Source organism: Heterodontus francisci, chromosome 1, assembly GCF_036365525.1.
Source record: "Heterodontus francisci isolate sHetFra1 chromosome 1, sHetFra1.hap1, whole genome shotgun sequence".
NCBI lineage: Eukaryota > Metazoa > Chordata > Chondrichthyes > Heterodontiformes > Heterodontidae > Heterodontus > Heterodontus francisci.
The window spans coordinates 128,448,960-128,470,686 of record NC_090371.1 but is presented as its reverse complement, the minus strand read 5'-3'; the positions used below and the strand labels follow the sequence as shown (position 1 = coordinate 128,470,686).

Here is a 21,727-nt window from a genome sequence, read left to right as displayed (position 1 = left end):
TTGGAAAAAATTCTGATGAACAGGATTGATCTCCACTTGGAGAGGCAGGGATTACTCAGGGATAGTCAGCATGGCTTTATCAGGGGGAGATCGTGTCTAACTAACTTGATTGAATTTTTCGAGGTGGTGACTAGATGTATAGATAAGGGTAAAGCAGTTGATGTAGTCTACATGGATTTCAGTAAGGCTTTTGATAAGGTCACGCATGGGAGATTGGTTAAGAAGGTAAGAGTCCATGGGATCCAGGGCAATTTGGCAAAGTGGATCCAAAGTAGGCCTAGTGGCAGGAGGCAGAGGGTGATGGTCGAGGGTTGTTTTTGCAAGTGGAAGCCTGTGACCAGTGGTGTACCGCAGAGATCAGTGCTGGGACCCTTGCCGTTTGTAGTGTACATTAATGATTTAGACATGAAGATAGGAGGTATGATAAATAAGTTTGCAGATGACACGAAAATTGGTGATGTCATAAATAGTGAGGAGGAAAGCTTTAGGTTACAGGACGACATAGATGGGCTGGTAAGATGGGCAAAACAGTGGCAAATGAAATTTAATCCTGAGAAGTGTGAGGTGATGCATTTTGGGAGGATGAACAAGGCAAGGAAATATATAATGGATGGTAGGCCCCTGGGAAGTACAGAAGGTCAGAAGGACCTTGGTGTACTTGTCCGTAGATCAGTGAAGGCAGCAGCACAGGTAGATAAGGTGGTTAGGAAGACATATGGGATACTTGCTTTTATCAGCCGAGGCATAGAATATAAGAGCAGGGAGGTTATGATGAAGCTGTATAAAATGCTAGTTAGGCCACAGCTGGAGTACTGTATACAATTCTGGGCAGCACACTATAGGAAGGATGTGATTGCACTGGAGAGGGTGCAGAGGAGATTCACCAGGATGTTGAGTTAACGTTTCGGGTCAGTGACCCTTCTTCGGTTCTGAAGAAGGGTCACTGACCCGAAACGTTAACTCTGCTTCTCTTTCTACAGATGCTGCCAGACCTGCTGAGTGGTTCCAGCATTTCTTGTTTTTGTTTCAGATTTCCAGCATCCACAGTATTTTGCTTTTAATTCACCAGGATGTTGCCTGGGCTGGAGCATTTCAGCTATGAAGAGATTTTGAAAAGGCTAGGGTTGTTTTCCTTAGAGCAGAGAAGGCTGAGGGGGAGGGACATGATTGGGGTATACTAAATTATGAGGGGCATTGATAGGTTAGATAGGAAAAAACTTTTTCCCTTGGCGAAGGGGTCAATAACCAGGGGGCATAGATTTAAGGTAAGGGGCAGGAGGTTTAGAGGGGATTTGAGGAAAAATGTTTTCATCCAGAGGGTGGTTGGAATCTGGAATGCACTGCCTGAAGAGGTGGTAGAGGCAGGAACCCTCAGAACATTTAAGTCCTTGACAGCACCTTCCAAACCCGCGACCTGTACCACCTCGAAGGACAAGAGCAGCAGATGCATGGGAACATCACCACCTGCAAGTTCCCGTCCTAGTCACACACCATCCTGCCTTGGAACTATATCGCCGTTCCTTCACTGTCGCTGGGTCAAAATCCTGGAACTCCCTTCCTAACAGCACTGTGGGTGTACCTACCTCACATGGACTGCAGCAGTTCAAGAAGGCAGCTCACCATCACCTTCTCAAGGGCAATTAGGGATGGGCAATAAATGCTGGCATAGCCAGTGACACCCACATCCCATGAATGAATAAAAAAAAGAAGTATTTGGATGAGCACTTGAAATGCCATAGCATACAAAGCTACGGGCCAGTGCTGGAAAATGGAATTAGTATAGATAGGTGCTTGATGGCCAGCACAGAGATGATGGGCTGTAGGGCCTGTTTCTGTGCTGTATAACTTGATGTTAACTCTTTGTTGTCTGGCTTTCATGTTGAAAGTATGAGTCTGTTACTTGTTCTATTCTTGCACATGTATATTTCGGTGGGAACCTTGAGTCATGTTTTGGGTGTGAACTAGTTGAACCGGTGTGTTTTTGGGCTAGGGACTGTGAATTTAATGCAGATGTTTGGTACTTTGAATTCATAACCCGTTACAGGAATCAATATTTCTAAGTTGCATGGAATTAAGGAAGTGTGAATGTGATTGCTGAGTGTGTTCGTTTCAATTTAAGATTGTGTACCCTGTCATGCAGGCCCCCATCTACCAAGAATGAGGCATATTAATTTTGCCACATGGACATTAAATTTCAGATTGTTGCTGGGAAGAAGAAGCTTTCCAATTAAAAGGCAAAGAAACCAGCACACACACAGGTTTTCTTAGGTTTAAAGAAGAAAGATTGGAATTTATTAAAACTTGATACTCTAATTCGGTTAATGCCTGCAGATACATGATGCGCCCACGCTAGCATGCATACGCAATACACACATGCAGATAGGGACAGAAAAGAGCAGGAGAAATTTAAAGTGGAAAAATTGAGGGCAATAGCTGGAGAGTTTTTGGTTACGGGTATTCGGGCTCACCGTATAGTCCTTGCTTGTATGTAGATCTTGCTTTTCGTTGGGGCCCAGTATTCTTCTTAAACCTTGTTCACTGTAGGTGACTTTTCTCTTTTGGGGTTCATGTGTCTTCAATGGATTCTGAAGCTGGTGAGAAAGAGATGGGAGCAGACAGGAGAGAGTTGTTCTCAATCCAGGGCCTAATTCCGGGGCAAGTGACCGTAGGGATTGCCCCTAGTTTACCTGTGGTCGGGGATGACCTTCTAGGTAATTATCTGGCAGGGGTGAAGGTGATAGCCCCACCTCCAGGAGTGAAAGAAAGACCACAGGAAGTCAGAGAGACAAGGCAGTGGCAGGAGATGGTCCCCTGCAGAGTCCCTGAATGTGTAGTGGATCAGGCCATGATCAGACCAGCTCTCCCAGAGGAGACTGTATTGGCAGATAAACATGAGGTCTGCCTGTCCGAGACTTTCTTTGGAAAGTTAGGAGACCTAGGGAATAAATTAAATGGATTTTCCCTAGCTGAGGCTCAGCGAGCCGATCCAGTATTGTGAGAGTTAACACAGGCTGCCCAGTCTGAAAGTGAAGCAGAGGGAGTGCCTGATTGCTACTATTTAAAAAATGAGCTACTGATGAGGAAATGGAGTTCTCCTCACAGACCTGAGAGCAAGGAGTGGGCAGTAGTTCACCAGTTAGTGGTGCCGCAGAGGTACCAGAGAGAGATATTAATAAGGGCCCACAAGACTTCAGTGGCTGTACATGCCATTATACGTAAGACCAAAGCCCGCATAAGACAGCAGTTCGACTGGCCAAAACTCCACAAAGATGTGATGGAGAACTGCAGGAGTTGCCACATTTGCCAAGTTGAGGGGAAACCCCAACGTACAGTGAAACCTGCACCCCTGAGTCCTGTACCGGTGTTAGGAGGACTCCGCATGACTCAGCAAAGCACTGAGAGTTCAGGACAGAACCGCACATGACTGACTGTCTTGGAAAAAACGCCAGGGCTAATTAAATCTAACATCTTGGCAGGCCTCAACAGAAACAAAGACCCTAGGCAGTCATGGCAATGGGCAAACTGAAGAAAAACTTCCCCAAAGAACCACATGGTTACTGAGATGCCAAAAAGGGGAAATCGAAGCAGCACTGGCACCCAGAAAGACAATTTTAATAAGCTTTAGGATTTATGAATGAGAAAAATGCACGGTTTTCTAGATCTTATATATATTCTCTCAACTCTTTTAATGAAATATGCCTTTTTTCCAAAAGTGTGGAGCTTTCATGCAGGCCCCCACCTGCCAAGAATGAGGCATATTAATTTTGCCACATGGACATTAAATTTCAAATTGTTGCTGGGAAGAAGAGAAAGCCTGATGCAAGGGATTGCCAAGCTCCTGGCTGGAAGGACACTTTTGCATATTAACAGACACTGCTTGGAACAAGGACCATTCCTGACCCACCCAATACACAAAGTCAGAAGTGGTTATACCAGTCACGTGACTACCCTGCTGGTCAACTTGGGAGTTTTAAATTGTAGGGACAGTGTTTGAACTGGAGAAGGCAGTTTTGCTCCTGCACTGAGAACATCTCTCTTCTCTCTGCTCCCATCTCTTTCTCAGCAGCTTCAGAATCCATTGAAGACACATGAACCCCAAGAGAGAAAAGTCTTCTTCAATGAACAAGGTTTAAGAAGAATACTGGGCCCCAACAAAAAGCAAGATCTATCTACAATCAAGGACTCTACAGTGAGCTCGAAGACCCGTAACCAAAAACTCTCCAGATATTGCCTCAAACTTTTCCACTTTATATTTCTTCTCTTTTCTGTCCCTAAATGCATGTGTGTATTGCGTATGTATGCTAATGTGGGCGCATTGTGCATCTGTAGGCATTAACCGAATTAGAGTTTTAAGTTTAAGTTTTAATAAATTTCAATCTTTCTTCTTTAAACCTAAGAAAACCTGTGTGTGTGTGTGTGTGTGTTGGTTTCTTTGCCTTATATCTGGAAAGCGGTGAACAAGGATTCACCAAGGGGGAGCCAAAAACAGTGTTTAAAAATAAAACTCTATTACAGTAAGACCAGTGAAGGCTGAAAGGGAACCCTAGACCTCTTTCTCACCTGGTCATAATAACCCAGAAATGGGATATAAAAGCTAAATTATGTTTTAAATTAAAAATTGTGGTGTAGTGTTTTATTTTAAAAGTCTGTTTTGAAACTGTGAAAAGGCAGTGCACAATTTTGTAAGAGATAAGCTTCAGCCTTGAAGGCTTGGAAATGCCTGGCAGGCATGCTAATACTCCATTTTCAAAAAAGTAAAATTTTGAAGCCAGCTAATTATCTCCACCTGATTTTGTTGTCTATTAAAAATGTTTTATGCTCATCGCTTACAAATGCAATTCCTAGGTTCAAATTACTAACTTTAAAAAAGAAAAGGATAAGCAGGCATAGTTTGTTTCCTGATTTTAATTTGATATTTTTAAAAGTTGAATTTTGAAAGCAAACAAAAGGGAACGCATTGGAAGGAAGGATAGAATGGGAGGAAGAGAAGAGAGGTAGGCTGAGGCACAGGTAGAGAGGGGTCTGGGAGGGTAGGTAAAGAGAGGAAGAGCATTTTTCACGAGAGTAAGGGGTTTCTTCTTTTTCTTTGGCCTCCTTGTCTCAAGAGACAATGGATAAGCGCCTAGAGGTGGTCAGTCGTTTGTGAAGCAGTGCCTGGAGTGGCTATAAAGGCCAATTCTAGAGTGACAGACTCTTCCACAGGCACTGCAGATAAAATTGGTTGTCGGGGCTGTTACACAGTTGGCTCTCTCCTTGCACTTCTGTTTTTTTTCCTGCCAACTGCTAAGTCACTTCGACTCACCACTCTTTAGCCCGGCTTTATGGCTGTCCGCCAGCTCTGGCAATCACTGGCAACTGACTCCCATGACTTGTGATCAATGTCACAGGACTTCATGTCGCGTTTGTAGACGTCTTTAAAGTGGAGACATGGACGGCCGGTGGGTCTGATACCAGTGACGAGCTCACTGTACAACGCATCCTTGGGGATCCTGCCATCTTCCATACGGCTCACATGGCCAAGCCATCTCAAGCGCTGCTGGCTCAGTAGGATGTATATGCTGGGGATGTTGGCCGCCTCGAGGACTTCTGCGTTGGAGATACTGTCCTGCTACCTGATGCCAAGGATTTTCCGGAGGCAGCGACGATGGAATGAGTTGAGACGTCGCTCTTGGCTGACATAAGTTGTCCAGGCCTCGCTGCGGTAGAGCAAGGTACTGAGGACACAGACTTGAAACAAAAGTCCGAGTGTTTCAAGGGGTTTAGAAGGTGAGAAAGATGGCGATGAGAGAGATGGTGTAGTATAGTGTATAGTGGGATAAGTTTATGTAGTCACTTTCCTTTATAAATGTTGGCATAGGAATTTCATACTTGGAATACTAAAAATTATAGAACTTATAACTGAATTAAGTCCTCGGTAAATTATCTTCCAGCCTGTTACCCTGCTTCACAACTCCTCATGTGCAAGAGGTGATCAGTTACTATATAAACACTGACTTTTTTTGTTCCTCAAGAACAGTAAGACCAGTTGCAGCTTTGGCTGAGACCAGCTAATACAGCGCAGACCAGAGATTGAATGTTAGACCTCCTATCTCTATATCTTGCTACTATACAAAGTGGGGCCGTGGTACTGGTAGAAGGGTTCAGCTCCATGTTGAACAACATGAATAATAATTTTTAACTTAATTTATTTAAAACCTTTTTGTGTTGCTTTTATGTAATCCTGGTTATCTTTAATGGGGTATGAAATTATCCCAGTAATGAAACCCTGTAACGGAGAAGTAAAACACTACCAACAGTTCAGCAGTACCTGAATTTGGATGTCTTCAGTTAAAAGAATGCTATTTTGGGGCGGCGCAGTGGTTAGCATCGCAGCCTCACAGCTCCAGCGACCCGGGTTCAATTCTGGGTACTGCCTGTGTGGAGGTTGCAAGTTCTCCCTGTGTCTGCGTGGGTTTTCTCCGGGTGCTCCGGTTTCCTCCCACAAGCCAAAAGACTTGCAGGTTGATAGGTAAATTGGCCATTATAAATTGTCCCTAGTATAGGTAGGTGGTAGGGAAATATAAGGACAGGTGGGGATGTGGTAGGAATATAAATGGGTGGTTGATGGTCGGCACAGACTCGGTGGGCCGAAGGGCCTGTTTCAGTGCTGTATCTCTAAACTAAACTAAACACCAAAGATAATTTCTAAGTTACAGCTGGTATCTTGTTTGGTGCAAGTATAAATTTACAAAGCTTTATTACAAGTAAAGAACTAAGCTTTATTACCATACACAGAGCTTGGCAATGTTGTCCAAATGATGTAACATTTCACATAGTTTATACCCTGCTCCAGGGCTGATGCTCTGGTATTTTCATTTGTTTAAATCCATGACTCACATGGCATTCTTTCAAAGAAGTCCACGTGAAATCTCCAACCGAGATGCTTTTATTGTCGAGCAGCTGGAACTTAAATGCACAGTAGAATATCAGAAATAGCTTTTCAAATATAGAACCTGTTGAGAGATGCTGTATACATGCCAATTTACAAAACTTGGAAAAGCTGGTGAATAACTTCAAAAAAGCTGATATAACCCGAAAGAGCAAACAACTCAAAAAATATATAGAACTGAAAAACAGCCCTGAGTAAAGGCTTATGACTATGGCCACTGCTTCATGAAAACATAATTAGTAAAACTTATTTTTATTATATAGTATTTTTGGATTTTTATTTGTGTTTTGGGATCAGATGCTGCATTTCAATTTGTTATTCTTTGAAATATGAAACCCTTGAGTGGAATCTGATTTGTTAATGAGAGTTTTGATTCTCCTGAATGTAAGACTAAAGTGGACGCATTAAACAGCAAGAATATTTACAAAACAGTCCAATAAAAGTCAGCCCCCCACTGTGACAACGCAAGCAGATCAACCAGATGGAGCTATAATGAACTGAATAGGGGATGGCATTCACAGCATCAGTGTGCTCTTCATTTTGCTTTAAACCATGACCTTGAAAATCTGTGCGAAAAGTATATCCAGGCATGATTGCTGTGGCACACTCTCCAGGAATCTCTGCCACAGACTCTGCCTAAGTTCATGGGGTCAGGGAGAGCTCCCCATTTTGAGTGAGAATGGCAGGCATCCACGTTACTAGGACAATGCTAGTAAGGAGCCTGCAACAGACCAGCAAGTCTGGCAAAGATTGCATTCATTTTTCAGTGGTCCAGATCTGAATTTTGGCTTGGACAACCACATGAGCCCCACCTCTGCCATTTTGCACCTGGTGAATCTCCTCCATTCACTTTTTTTTAAATTCATTCATGGGATGTAGGCGTCACTGGCCAGGCCAGCATTTATTGCCCATCCCTAATTGCCCTTGAGAAGGTGGTGGTGAGCTGCCTTCTTGAACCGCTGCAGTCCATTTGGGGTAGGTATACCCACAGTGCTGTTAGGAAGGCAAGTGGAGAGTATTCCATCACACTCCTGACTTGTGCCTTGTAGATGGTGGACAGGCTTTGGGGAATCAGGAGGTGAGTTACTTGCCTCAGGATTCCTAGCCTCTGACCTGCTCTTGTAGCCACAGTATTTATATGGCTACTCCAGTTCAGTTTCTGGTCAATGGTAGCCCTCTGAGAGTTTTGAAAGTGGAGCTCCCAAAGTCGGGAGTCTTTACTCTATCTTCCATGGTGCCCTTGTCTGGGACAGGTGAAGGCTTCACCTCCCTCACCAAGCCATCTGTGAAATTTCTGGTGAAGGCCTGAACACAGCATAACCAGCTCCAGACTTAATTTCTAGCCCTGAGGTGCATCCCGCCAGAGTTACAGCAGGAGTGCTCCAGAAGGACCACATATTTTCAGCACCACACGTTCCCCACCCACCCTGCTCCCCCACGCCCCCATGACTTGAGTAAGCAAACTAGGTAGATCTCACCATTAAGTCAACAGAGTGTTTCTGTGTAGGTTGCCAACTGTGGACAAAGTCCTTATTTGATAAGCTTTTCAAGATTCTTTAAAATTGTGTCTGTCATTTTCTATGACTTCTGTTGATGTTGTAAGTGTGGGATGTTTACACAGGGATAGTTCCTCAAGCAGGGTTTGAATGCTGAGCTTTTACTAAATTTAGATATCAGTCATTTAAAAGGTGTGCACTGCAGATTAGTTTGTATTGAACAAATCAGTAAACCTTGCTGATCTTTAAAGTTTCCATTTTGGAAAGAATTAATGACATAAACTGACAAAGCATATATGCTCTGCACTTGCATTGCTATTTTATTTTTTATAATGTGGCTTTTTTTAATGTTCACTTGATAGTAAGGTACAAAATGTTGTCAATCCCTTTCTCTATCCCAACCTTATTGGAGGGTATTTCCACGCAGACAGTGCTCAAGTGCCAAATCATCCTTGCAGTAGTATTGGAACCTGCACAGAGAATGATACCAAATCCTACACTCATTGTGATTCCACTGGTTTAAAGTTGGGATTTATGTGCATTTTAATTTATGGCCATTATTTATGTTGAACGTAGGTTCAGCAATGTATGGCTGAATTTATAATAATTAAATGAACGAGTTGTTTTGGGACCTTTCCTGTTTCTCCTGTCCAGCAGGCCAAAGCTTAGTTCCTGCCCACAAGAACTACAGCAGAATTGCTCCTTGCTGCTCCACTGTCCTGTAAGCAAACTTTCTCCCACGTGGGAGAGGCATGAGCTGCACCTTCACATAGCAGCTAGCACCCTACACCAGGAGAACTCCACTAAGAAGAGACCGCTGGGGAGAAATTCTTCCTGGTTTGCCAGGAACAAAAGGCATGAACAGAAGTAAAAAAGAACTGATGCACAGTACCTGAATTAAGTTTTCTAATGCTCATAATTAAGTGAACAAGTGCAAAGCAGATAAGGTTTTGAGATCTGAATAACAAGTAATTTCTGTTCGTAGAATAGTACAGCATTTGGCGCATCGAGTCTGCGGCAGCTCTTTCAAAGACCAATTCAGTTAGGCCCACTCCCCTGCTCTCACCCCATATTCCTGCAATGTTTTTCCTTCAAATATTTATTCAATTCCCTTTTGAAGGCTACTATTTAAACTAAATCCGCCAGCCTTTAAGGCAATGCATTCCAAATACTATGCACTTGTTGCGTAAATAAGTTTTTCCTCATGTTGCCTTTGTTTTTTTTTTTGCTAATCATAAATCTGTGCCCTCTGGTAATCGACTCTTCAGCCATTGGAAACAGTTTCTCTATTTACTCTATCTAAACCCTTCATGATTTTAAACGCCTCCATCAAATCTCCTCTTGGCCTCTCTGCTCCAAGGAGGAACATAGGAGCAAGAATAGGCTATTCAGCCCTTCGAGCCTGCTCCACCATTCTAGATCATGGCTGATCGTCCATCTCAACGCCATATTCTCGCACTATCCCCATATCCCCTGATGCCATTAGTAACTAGAAATCTTAGCGATCTCTGTCTTGAACTTACTCAGTGACAGCTTCCACCACCCTCTTGGGCAGAGAATTCTAAAGATTCACCAGCCTCTGAGTGAAGAAGTACTCAGTACTAAATGGCTTGCCCTTTATTCTGAGATTGTGTCCCCTGTTTCTCGACCCCACAGTCAGGGAAACATCCTTTCTGCATCTATCCTGTCAATCCCTTTAAGAATTTAGTAAGTTTCTGAGATCGCCTCTCATTCATCTAAACTCCAGAGAATACAGGCCCAGTCTCCTCAATCTCTCCTCATAGGACAATCCCACCATCCCAGTAATCAGTCTGGCAAACCTCCACTGCACTCCCTCTATGGCAAGTATATCCTTCCTCAGGCAAGGGGACCAGAACTGCACACAATATTCTAGGTGCAGCCTCACCAATGCTCTATACAATTTAAACAAGACTTCTTTCCTCCTGTACTCAAATCCTCTTGCGATAAAGGCTCACATACCGTTTGTCTTCCGAATTGCTTGCTGTATCTGCATGTTAGCTTTCAGTGACTTGTGAACAAGGACACCCAGGTCCCTTTGGACATCAACACTTGCCAATCTCTCACCATTTAAGAAATACTCTGTCCCTCCGTTCCTCTTACCAAAGTGGATAACCTCACACTTACCCATTATATTCCATCTTCCATATTCTTGCCAACTCACTCAGCCTGTCTAAACCCCCTTGAAGCGTCTTTGCATCCTCCACAACTCTCATTCCCACCAAGTTTTGTGTCATCTGCAAACTTGGAAATATTACAATTGGTCTCCACATGCAAATCATTGATTTAGATTGTGAACAGCTGGGGCCCAAGCACTAATCCTTGCGGTACCCCACTGGTCACGGCCTGCCAAACTGACAATGACCCATTTATTCCTACTCTCTGTGTTCTGCCTGTTACCCAATCCTCAATCCATGCTAGTATATTGCCCCCAATCCCATGTGCTTTAATTTTGCTTAGTAACCACCTATGTGGGACTTGTCAAACATGGTTTCCCCTTCATAAATCCATGTTGACTATGCCCAATCAGACCATTATTTTCTAAGTGTTCAGTAACCACATCCTTCATAATTGATTCTACTATTTTCCCTACTACCAATATCAGGCTAACAGGTCTGTAGTTCCCCGTTTTCTCTCTTCCCCCTTTCTTAAACAGTGGGGTTACATTTTCAACTTTCCAATCTTCAGGCACCATTACAGAATTTATAGATTTTTGAAAAATGATCACCAATGCATCCACTATCTCTGTAGCCATCTCTTTCAACTCTAGGGTTGAAGATCATCAGTTCCCAGGGATTTGTCAACTTATAGTCCCATTAATTTCTCCAAGGCTACTTTTTTATTAATCATAATTTCTTTCAGTTCCTCATTCTCACTGGACTCTCAGATCTCAAGTATTTTAGGGAAACTTCTTGTATCTTCCTCCGTGAATATAGACACAAAGTATTATTTAGTTGTTCTGCCATTTCTCAATTTTCCATTGTAAATTCTCTGCCTATAATGGACCCACATTTGTCTGTGCCATTTTTTTCCTTTTTACATAGCTATAGAAGCTTTTATAATCCGTTGTCGGGCAAACCCCCCCACCTACCAAGACTGAGGCACACATGATTTTGCCACATGTACATTAAAACATAAAATTGCAAGACCCTGACCGGACGGACATTTGCACAGTGCTAGCAGTGTTGAAACAAAAGGGACCCAGTCGTTGCTTCCCCAATACACGGAAGAAGTGGTCAGACCGGTTTTAGTCACATGACTAGCTGGCTGTTGAGATTCGAACACAGAAAGCTCCTGGTTTGAGAAGACCTCTTCTCTCCTGCCTGCTCATCTCTCAGGGAACTGAAACCATTGAAGGCATGTAAACTCGAAGAGAGAAAAGGTCTCCTACATGAACAAGGTTTAAAAGGAACACTAGGGCCCAATGAAACGCAAGACCATATCTTCAATCAGGGATTACAGTGAGCTCGAAGCACAGTAACAAGATATTGCCTCAAACTGTTCTACTTATCTTTTCTTTCTGCTCTTTTCTGTCCCTATTTGCATGTGTGTATCGCATGTGCATGCTAGCGTGGGCACGTCGTATATCCGTTGGTGTTAACAGTATGAGTTTAAATTTAAGGTTTAATAAATTCATATTTCTTCTTTAAACCAAAGAAAACCTGTTTGTGCTCATTTCTTTGCCTTATAATTGGAAAGCTGTGAACAATGATTCACAAAGGGGAGCTCAAAACACAGTGTGTTAAAAATTAAATCCTGTTACAATAAGACCAGGTGAAGATAGTAACAGACCCCTGACACCTTTCTCACCTAGTTGTAACACCGTATTTATATTTCTTGCTAGTTTACATTTATATTCTATTCTCTCTTTATTTATCAATTTCTTGCTTTGCTGGATTCTAAAATTCTCCCTCTCTTACGACTTCTTTTGGCAACTTTATAAGCCTCCCCCTTTGATCCTATACCATCTTTAACTTCCATTGTTAGCTACGGCTGACTCGCTTTCCCTATTGGGTTATTTTCCCTTAAAGGAATGTATGTTTTTTGAAAACGATGCATTAATTCTTTAAATACTAGCCATTGCCTATCGACTGTCAAACTTTATAATGTATTTTTCCAGTCCACCACTGCCACCTTGCTCCTCATACCTTCACAATTGCCCTTATTTAGATTTAACATCCTAGTTTCGGATTGAACTGCATCTTTTTCAAACTTAATGGAAAATTCTATCATACTATGGACACTTTTCCATAAAGGTTCTTTTACCACCAGATTATTAATTAGCCCTTTCTCATTGTATAATACTAGATCTAAAATAGTCTGTTCCCTAGTTGCTTCCTCAACATATTGCTCCAGAAAACCATCTCAGACACATTTCAGGAATAAATCTTCCACAGCATTGGTGCTCATTAGATTTACCCAGTCTATACGTAGATTGAACCATCACCCATGATTACTGCATTGCTCTTGCTACATGCACTTCTAATGTCCTGATTTATACCATTTCCTACATTACCACTACCTTTTGGTGGCCTGTGAACCACTACTATCAATAATTGTTTCTTAGTTCCACCCAAACAGATTCTACATCCTGTTCTTCCAATCGAAGATCCTCTCTCACTCATGCACTGATCCCATCCCTTATTGTCAGCACTACCGCACCCCCTTTTACTTTTTGCCTGTCCTTCCTAAATGTCGAATATCCTTTAATACTCAGTTCTTAATCTTGGGCACCCTGCAGCCATGTCTCCATAATGGCAATTAAATCATACCCGTTTACTTCTACTTGCACCATCAACTCACTACCTTGTTGTGAATGCTGCATGCATTCAGAGAGAGTGCCTTTAATTCTGCCTTTTTAACATTATTCTGTAGTTCTAGCATTTGTTTCTGCTGCTCTCCACTTACATTCACAGCTTTTCTACTTCCCATAACCAGCTTTGTTTTTCACCAATCTGAATTCCCTCACAACTTCCCAACCCCCTGACAAGCTAGTTTAAACCCTCCCCAACAGCATTCGCAAATCTCCCCACAAGCATATTAGCCCCAGTCTTGTTGAGATGTAATCCGTCCATCTTGTACAGGTCCCACCTGCTCCATAACCGATCCCAGTGCCCCAGGAATCTAAAGTCCTCCCACCTACACCACTTTTCCCAGCCACGTGTTCATTCATTCAATCTTCCTATTTTTATACTCACAAGCATGTGGTACTGGGATTAATCCTGAGATTACTGCCTTAGCTGGCCTGCTTTTCAATCTCCTTCCTGCCTCCCTAAATTCTGCTTTCAGGACCTCATCCCTCTTTCTACCGATGTCATTTGTGCCATAGTGGACCACGACTTCTGGCTATTCGCCTTCCCCTGAAAGAATATCCTGCAGCCGTTCCGTGACATCCTTGACCCTTGCACCAAGGTGGAGTCATGTCTGTGGCCACAGAAACACCTGTCTGTTCCCCTAACTATCGAATCGCCTACCACTATTGCCCTTCCACTCTTCTTTCCACCCCACCTGTGCAGCTGAGCCACTTGTGGTGCCACAAGCTTGGGTCTTGCTACATTCCTCTGACGGACCATTGCCCTCACCAGTATTCAAAACGGAAAATTGGTCAGTGAGTGAGATAGACTCAGAGGACTCCTGCAGTACCTCCCTGGTCTTTCCAGACTGCCTAATGGTCACCCATTCCCTCCCTGCCTGTACACTCTTAATCTGCGGTGTGACCACTTTGTTAAATGTGCTATCCACGTAGTTTTCAGTTTTGCAGATGCACCACAGTGACTTCAACTTTCGCTCGATTTCCAAAACGCGGAGCTGAAGTTTTTGCAGTTAGACAAACGTGATCATCTAGGCCACGTGAAGTGTCCACGACTCCTCACATGTCACAGGATGGGCATTCCACACAGCCGAGCTGTCCTGCCATGCCTTAAGCTTGCTTTCAGATTATTTACTTTAAACTGGAGACTAGAAAGTAGAAAGTAAAATTACTCACCAATCAACTCCTTCTGTGTAGGTACTTAAGAGTTCAAGAAAAATATTTTTTTTTACCTTTTTCTATAATCCAATTATTAACCCACCTTTCCTAAAAGTATTGAATGTGTCAAGCTCTTTACAAACAGACACTTCCATTAGATACTCACCAACCAATCACTTTACGACTTTGCTGTGCCATCATTTCTTTTTCACACTCAGAGCGCACTGATTCCAAGGCTTAGTGTTTTGTACATTTTTGGCATAACTTACTGTTTTTTGTACTCAGTGCCTCTATTTATGAAACCCAAGATCCCATATGCTTTATTGATTGCTTTGTTAATCTGTCCTGCCACCTTCAAAGATTTGTGCAAACACCTCAAGTCTCTTGCTCCCACTTAGAATTGTACCATTTAGCATAGCTATCTCAGAACTTGTCTTGCACAGTACTGTACTGCAAACTGGTCTTCACTATCCCTGCAAAGACTGTCCTCAACTTCATCTTCGTTTTATTGTTTCTCAGCTGGTGAGCTCCCCTCTTCCCCCCCCCCCCCCTCCAACCGCCCCAGGAAACCTTTGAAGAAGTCTTGAGGGCTAGAGTGTGCATCCTCAGTGAACATTTGACAGCGATCAGGGAGTCTACAACTCCTGATAGCAGCAGTGTGACTTGGATCACTTCCATCCCAGGACATTGAGCGATCAGTGCAACTTCACACAACATCTGAGGGCAGATTAGAGGGGACAGCCTGGCCTTGGATCAGCTCTTTACAATGCAAAAATTTGGCACAGGAGTGGAGAATACATACAGGCTAGAAAATATCAGATTTTACACATCGTGTGATAAACAGTGCAAAAGGGAGCTGAACAGCTGATTGTTCATACTAAAAGTGGGCTATAATTGAGCTACACAGACAAACCAGCAGAAACTGGATAAAATTTGGATAAAATTCTCACCCACATGTGCATTGCTTGTAGAGTTTGGATAAGGTAAATGAAGCAGTCTACAACAACATGTCTGCTATACTTTCAAAGAACCCGCTGTTATTGCAGGACCTAGCTATAGTCAGCAGCCACAAGAGAGAAAAGATAACAAAATATAGTGTGCAAGGACCCCAGGGATAGCTTTGTTTTTTCAAAGTTTGTCAGGAGCATTCCAATATGGTTCAAACTGGTAAAGGTTACTATTCTGGATTTGACAGCAAACTGTCTATTTAATGAGTCCATTGTGTACATGGAGCTGGATTTCTCGCATGTCTTTCTGTATGTATATCCCAAGAAAAAATAGCATCTTTCCTTCAAGTTTGAAATGTGACTGCAACTCGTGTGATGCTGTGCCTAACCACCTTTAAATTTGTTTACTTTGGTTGGTTCCACTAAAAGAACCTCTCCAGCACGAGACACAAGGGATTGATGAATGTGCACAGAAGAGTTGGTGTGCGATAGATTGTGGGAATGATGTGTGGAAAAAATATGCAGATGTTTGGGACAAAGATGTCTGATGAAGGCCAGAATCTCTGACGATCACTAAAAAAGTCAGCGGGTTGGCAACTATAGATGGGTTTTTTTTTGAGTAGAATGTTTACTTGCAAAGCAGCTGCATCACAGTCCTGCTAATCTTGGCCAGCAAACAATTTGCGTTAATCTCTTCCAGTTGACTAGAATCACAGAGAAAATAATGACATCTGTCATTTATGGTGTGAATTGCCTTTTATCGCAATAATTGCTTCCAGATAGGATTTAAGATTCAGTTTAATTTTGTGCGGCATTAGTTATGACGAACTTTTTACAAAATACTGCTTCGACGTCAAATTCTGGGCAACACGCTTTAGGAAGGGTGTGTAGGCCTTGGAGAGGGTGCAGAAAAGTTTTACGAGAATTGTTTCAGGGCTGAGGGATTTCTGTTATGTGGATAGATTGGAGAAGCTGGTGGTGTTTGCCTTAGAGAGGAGAAGATTAAGAGGAGTGTCATGCTAGACCCCCACCTGCCAATTTTGTCATGAACATCAATTTTAAACTGTTACTGGAGTGAAGAAAGGACTTGTTAAACAGATCAGCCATAGCTGGAAAAGACATTTGCATATTAACAGGTGGCGATTGGAAGGACAAAGGACCATTTCCTGATGCGTTCAACCCACAATGGACCTTGATCACCAGGTATTATGTGTAAGAGGAGCTTTCCAAAGACTGCTGAGGTGATACAATCCAAGACGTGGTCAGACCAGTTAGTCACATGACTAACCTTCATGGCAACCTGGGTTTTTCTGAATTGTACAAACAGTTTGAACAGAGAGTGTATTTTTGCTCCTGGACTGAGAATATCTCTCCTGTCTGCTCCTATCTCTTTCTCAAAAGCCTCTGAATCCACTGAAGGCACATGAATCCCAAGAGAGAAAAGTCTCTGACAGCGAATAAGGTTTAATAAGAATACTGGGCCCCAACGAAAAGGAAGATCTACCTACACTCAAGGACACTACAGTGAGCTCGAAGAACAGTAGCAACAACTCTTCAGATTTTGCCTCAAACATTTCCACTTTATTTCTTCTGCTTTTTTCAGTCTCTATTTGCATGTGTGCATCGCGTATTCATGCTAGAGTGGGCGCGTCGTGTATCCATCGGCATCAACCGAATTAGAGTTTAAGTTTAATAAATTTCAACTTTTCTTCGTTCAACCTAAGAAAGCCTGTTTGTGCTGGTTTCTTTGCCTTATAATTGGAAAGCGGTGAACAAAGATTCACCAAGGGCGAGCTAAAAACACGGTGTGTTTAAAATTAAACCCAGTCATAGTAAGACCAGGTGAAGGCTGAGAGGGGCCCCTCGACACCTTTCTTGCCTGGTCGTAACAGAAATTTGGGTACTAGCGTCCAGAATTAACCCACAGACAAACGAAACAAATTGGAAATGGGAAGCCAAATTGTTCCCAATCAAAAAAAGAGCAAGATTTCGATACAGATTTTCTTGTACTTGTGTGTGCTTGAATACTAACATGTCTGCAATTGAAGCAAGTAGCTCTCCAAGCCAGGGTGAAGTAACTTGGGATAAGTTAAAAGCACTGTCTATGGAGGAGTTGAGGAAAATGGCTGAGCAGTGTGGGATCACTGTACGTGGCAAGACTAGGAAGTCTGAACTCCTAAGGCTAGTGGCCAAACATATTTTCCTTGAATCTGAAGAAGCAGAAGCAATGTTAGAAGTAGACCCAGACAGGGTACTGCTAGCAAATATACAATTGGAACAACTGCTAGCAAATATACAATTGGAACAAAGGAAACTTGAATTAGAAGACGGGGAAAGAGAAAGGGAGAAACAGGAAAAAGAGAGAGGCAGGCAGGAGAGGGAGAAAGAAAGAGTTTTCCAGAAGGAACGTGAAGAAAAAGAAAGACAGGAGAAGGAACGAGAGAGAGACAGAGAACGAATATTCTGGAAGGAATGTGAAGCAAGAGAGCTGAAATGGCTTGAGTTAACTAGGGGGTGACAGAGTGATCCCAGAGAAGGCATGGCCAATATGGAGGAGCGTAATTCAGGGCTGGGTACAGAATTGTTAAAACTAGCTCAACTAATTCCAAAATTCAATGAGGAAGATGTAGAAATTTTTTTTGGGTCCTTTGAGAAACTGGCAAAGCAGTTAAAATGGCCAGCTGAGACATGGCCTCTTTTAGTACAAAGCAAACTAACTGGAAAAGCCCATGAGGTTTATTCCCTGTTGCCAGATGAGAGTTCATCAAATTATGAACTGACAAAAAATGCTTTAAATTATAAGTCAGTTTCCCGGGGAGAACCTTTCCTAGTCACCCCCACAAATCCTCAAAAGACAGAATGTGGGAAGGTGATAGCAGCCCAAGTAGTCCTGGAAGAGAAAGGAAAGCAGGAGACACCAGGGGCCCTCCTCGAGCCAAAAAGGAAGGTGCAGTGAGCAAGAGTGAGACCCGGAGACCTGTGTGCTTCCATTGCAATAAAGCAGGGTATTTAAAAGCTGACTGTTCGAAACTAAAGGGAAAACTGGTAGGGTTAATCAGGGCAAACCCGCTCAGTGAAGAAGGAAACCTGATGGAAAGCACAGTAGAACATGCTGTGGCTTTAACTGCAGTAAGAGTGAAACCCACAAAGCTTAATGCTGCAAGTGCAGGAAAATTTAATAGGATTCCTGAAGGTTATCAGGGTTTTGTGTCTGAAGGGAAAGTAACCCCCTACCCCTCAAGTGGGCCAAGCAAGCCCATAGTAATTCTCAGGGATACAGGGGCCACTAGATCCCTTTTACTTGGAAAAGGCCTGACCTTTCCCCCAGACAGTGCAGTGAACACCAGAATGGTGGTGAATGGTATTGGAGGGCAGTGTATGCCTGTACATGTACATTGGGTGCACCTGGAGTGTGACCTAGTTTCGGGACCGGTGACCGTAGGGATTATCCCTAGTTTGCCTGTGGATGGGGTTGACCTGTTCCTAGGTAATGATGTGAAGGTGGTAGCCCCCCAGTAGTGAAAGAAAGACTGCAAGAGGTCAGAGAGATAGGGCAGTGGCAGGAGACGGACCCCTGCAGTTTCCCTGAATGTGTAGTGGATCAGGCCATGATTAAACCAGCTCCGCCAGAGGAGACTGAATTGACACTGCAGGCAGATGACCAGGTCTGTCTGTCTGAGACATTCTTTTGTCATGCAGGCCCCCACCTGCCAAGAATGAGGCACATTAATTTCACCACATGGACGTTAAACTTCAAATTATTGATGGGAAGAAAAGAGGGCCTATTACAAGAAATTGTCAGGCCCCTAGCCGGAAAGATATATTTTTGCATCCTAGCTGACAGTGTTGGAACAAAGCAACCAGTCCCTGCTCCCAATACACAGAATAGAATAGATAAAGAGAAGCTGTTCCTGTAGGCAAAAAGGTCAAGAACCAAAGGACATCGATATAAGGTGGATGGCAAAAGAACCAAGGATGGCATGAAAAGCTTTTTTACACTGCGAGTGGTTAGCACTACCTGAGAGTGTGGTGGCTTTCAAAAGGGAATTGGATCAGCGTCTGAAGAGACAAAATTTGCAGGGCTATGGGGAAAGGGCAGGGGATTTCGACTGGGTGAGTTGCACTTGCAGAGAACTGGCATGGACACGACGGGTCTAATGGCTTCCTTCAGTGCTGTCACCATTCTATGATCATTAGTTGCCAACCGGTGTTAATTCGCCCCTTCATTTTCACTGGTATGATGTATACCCTTCTGGCACTGTCGAAATATGTTTCATGCTGGCAGAATAAAATGGAATATCACTAATGGAAATTGTAATTTTAATTCAAATGCCTGCAGCCCTTCTTTGTTGCTGAAATGCTGTTGTATTTTCATTCCAGACGCGAGAAAAGGTACCTTGCAAAATGGTGGAAGGAAGTTCACGTGGGCGATTTCATCCGATTATCTTGCAATGAGATCATCCCTGCAGATATGGTGCTACTGTATTCCACTGATGTTGATGGGATCTGCCACATTGAAACTTCCAATCTGGATGGAGAGACCAACCTGAAGCAGAGGCAGGTTGTTAAGGGATTTACAGAGCTGGTGAGATACTTCTTTAGGGGCTAAAGGCCAGCAATTCAAAAAAACTACAAGTACTTGATAACTCCTGTATATGCTGCTAATTCTGTAGGCAGAATTACCAAATAATTTTGCTTATCTGTAAGATATTTAAATATTGGGAATATGCATTTGAGTTTCAGAATATGGGCTTAAGATGAGGCCAGTAAGGGTCTGATAATATAGCACGAATTTAACTTGTAAGGTTTTCAAAATATCTCTTCATTAATTGCTTCTATTTATAATTCCACAGTCTTGCATTCCTGGAAGGGAGCTGCATGCGCAGGGAGCTCCCTTGAGCACAGCTTTCCCAAGGGGTCGTGACAATAGCCAATCATTATCACATCATTATCAGTTCTGATGAAAGGTCACAGCCTGAAATGTTAAGTCTATTGCTCTCTTCATGATGCTGCCAGACCTTTGAGTGTTTACAGAATTTTTTGTTTTTGTTTCAGATTTCTAGCAGCCACAGTATTTTGCTTTTATATCATTATACTTTTTGACTTTTTAATTCTTTTTCTGCATTCCCAATGCTCATGGGAAAAAGTATACCTTGAAGGAGAATGATTAGTCCCTCAACTGACTCTGTTGAATTAATTGAGAAACAATCTGTTATGTTGTCATTGCTATACTTGTATACTTATTAGTGACTATTTCTTGATGACTAAGTACAAAGTCATGGAGAGCTCAGAGGTTTTCTGATGTTCTACAGATAACATTTGGGAATGATGTAAATAAAATAAATTGCCTTATCCCTTACGTATTTGTTTTTTGTACAGGACTCTGAAGCTGATCCTGAGAAGTTCACCAGCAGAATAGAATGTGAAAGTCCAAACAATGATCTAAACAAGTTCAAAGGCTATATGTAAGTGCTCAGTGTTTCACAACTAATCAAATAAAAGTTGAAGATGCAGGCTTTAAGTGTTGGGAGGTCTATATCTAAAAGCTTGTCTTGCTTGACTGAACTTCAAACTCTGCAACCATGACCACCTACTTCCACCTATAAAGTAGTACCAATCTCCCTCCATATCTCACTTTCAATGCACTGAGATCCTCATTCGTACCTTTGTTCACTTTGTGCCTCAACTCTTCTAATGCTACTTCACTGGCCTCCTGAGCTATATCCTGTAAAACCGCTAACTCATACGACAACTTTGCCATCTGCATCTGTATGCTGCCCCATGCTAATTCTGTTCACCGACAACGTCCTTCTTCCACACCTTCATTGGCTTCTCATTTCTTAGTGCTTTGATTTTAAAATTCTTATGTTTGTCAACAATCCCTCCATTGCTTTGCTGTACTCTACTCTCCTCACACTCTCTGCTCTTCCCTCTTGGCTTTACCACTGGTGATGGAGCCCTTGCACTACGAAATTCTCTGCCTTGCTATATCCCCCACCTTTCAAAAGCTAACTTAAAACCCATTCACACCACCCTACAGCTACTTCCCCTAACTTGCCCTGCTCCCTCTCAGCTCTCCCTCAACGGTGACGTCCGTCAGGATGTTTTGCCATTCAACAGCTCTATAAAAATGCAAGTCTTTGTTTCTGACTTCATAACTGTTCTGATTCTTCTCCCAACACAACTACAAAGATGTTATATGCTTAATAAATTGTTTAAAAAGAGTTTCACACATTGAAAATGTTAATGAGCCAATCATTCATTGAGGGTGATCAAGACTTGCAACCTCAAATAAAAACAAGAAATGCTGGAACCACTCAGCAGGTCTGGCAGCATCTGTGGAAAGAGAAGCAGAGTTAACGTTTCGGGT

The 21,727-nt window shown here is 42.7% G+C and overlaps 1 protein-coding gene across 2 annotated transcripts in view; it reads left to right on the top strand.

Annotated features, from left to right (window-relative positions):
- Positions 1-21,727, top strand: part of LOC137372279 (phospholipid-transporting ATPase VD-like) — a 307,708-nt gene that overhangs the window by 179,332 nt on the left and 106,649 nt on the right. For both annotated transcript variants that reach the window (XM_068036018.1, XM_068036029.1), the window contains exons 4-5: positions 19,738-19,942; positions 20,737-20,822. In XM_068036018.1, coding sequence (XP_067892119.1) covers positions 19,738-19,942; positions 20,737-20,822 — 291 coding nt within the window. The remainder of the gene's footprint in view (positions 1-19,737; positions 19,943-20,736; positions 20,823-21,727) is intronic.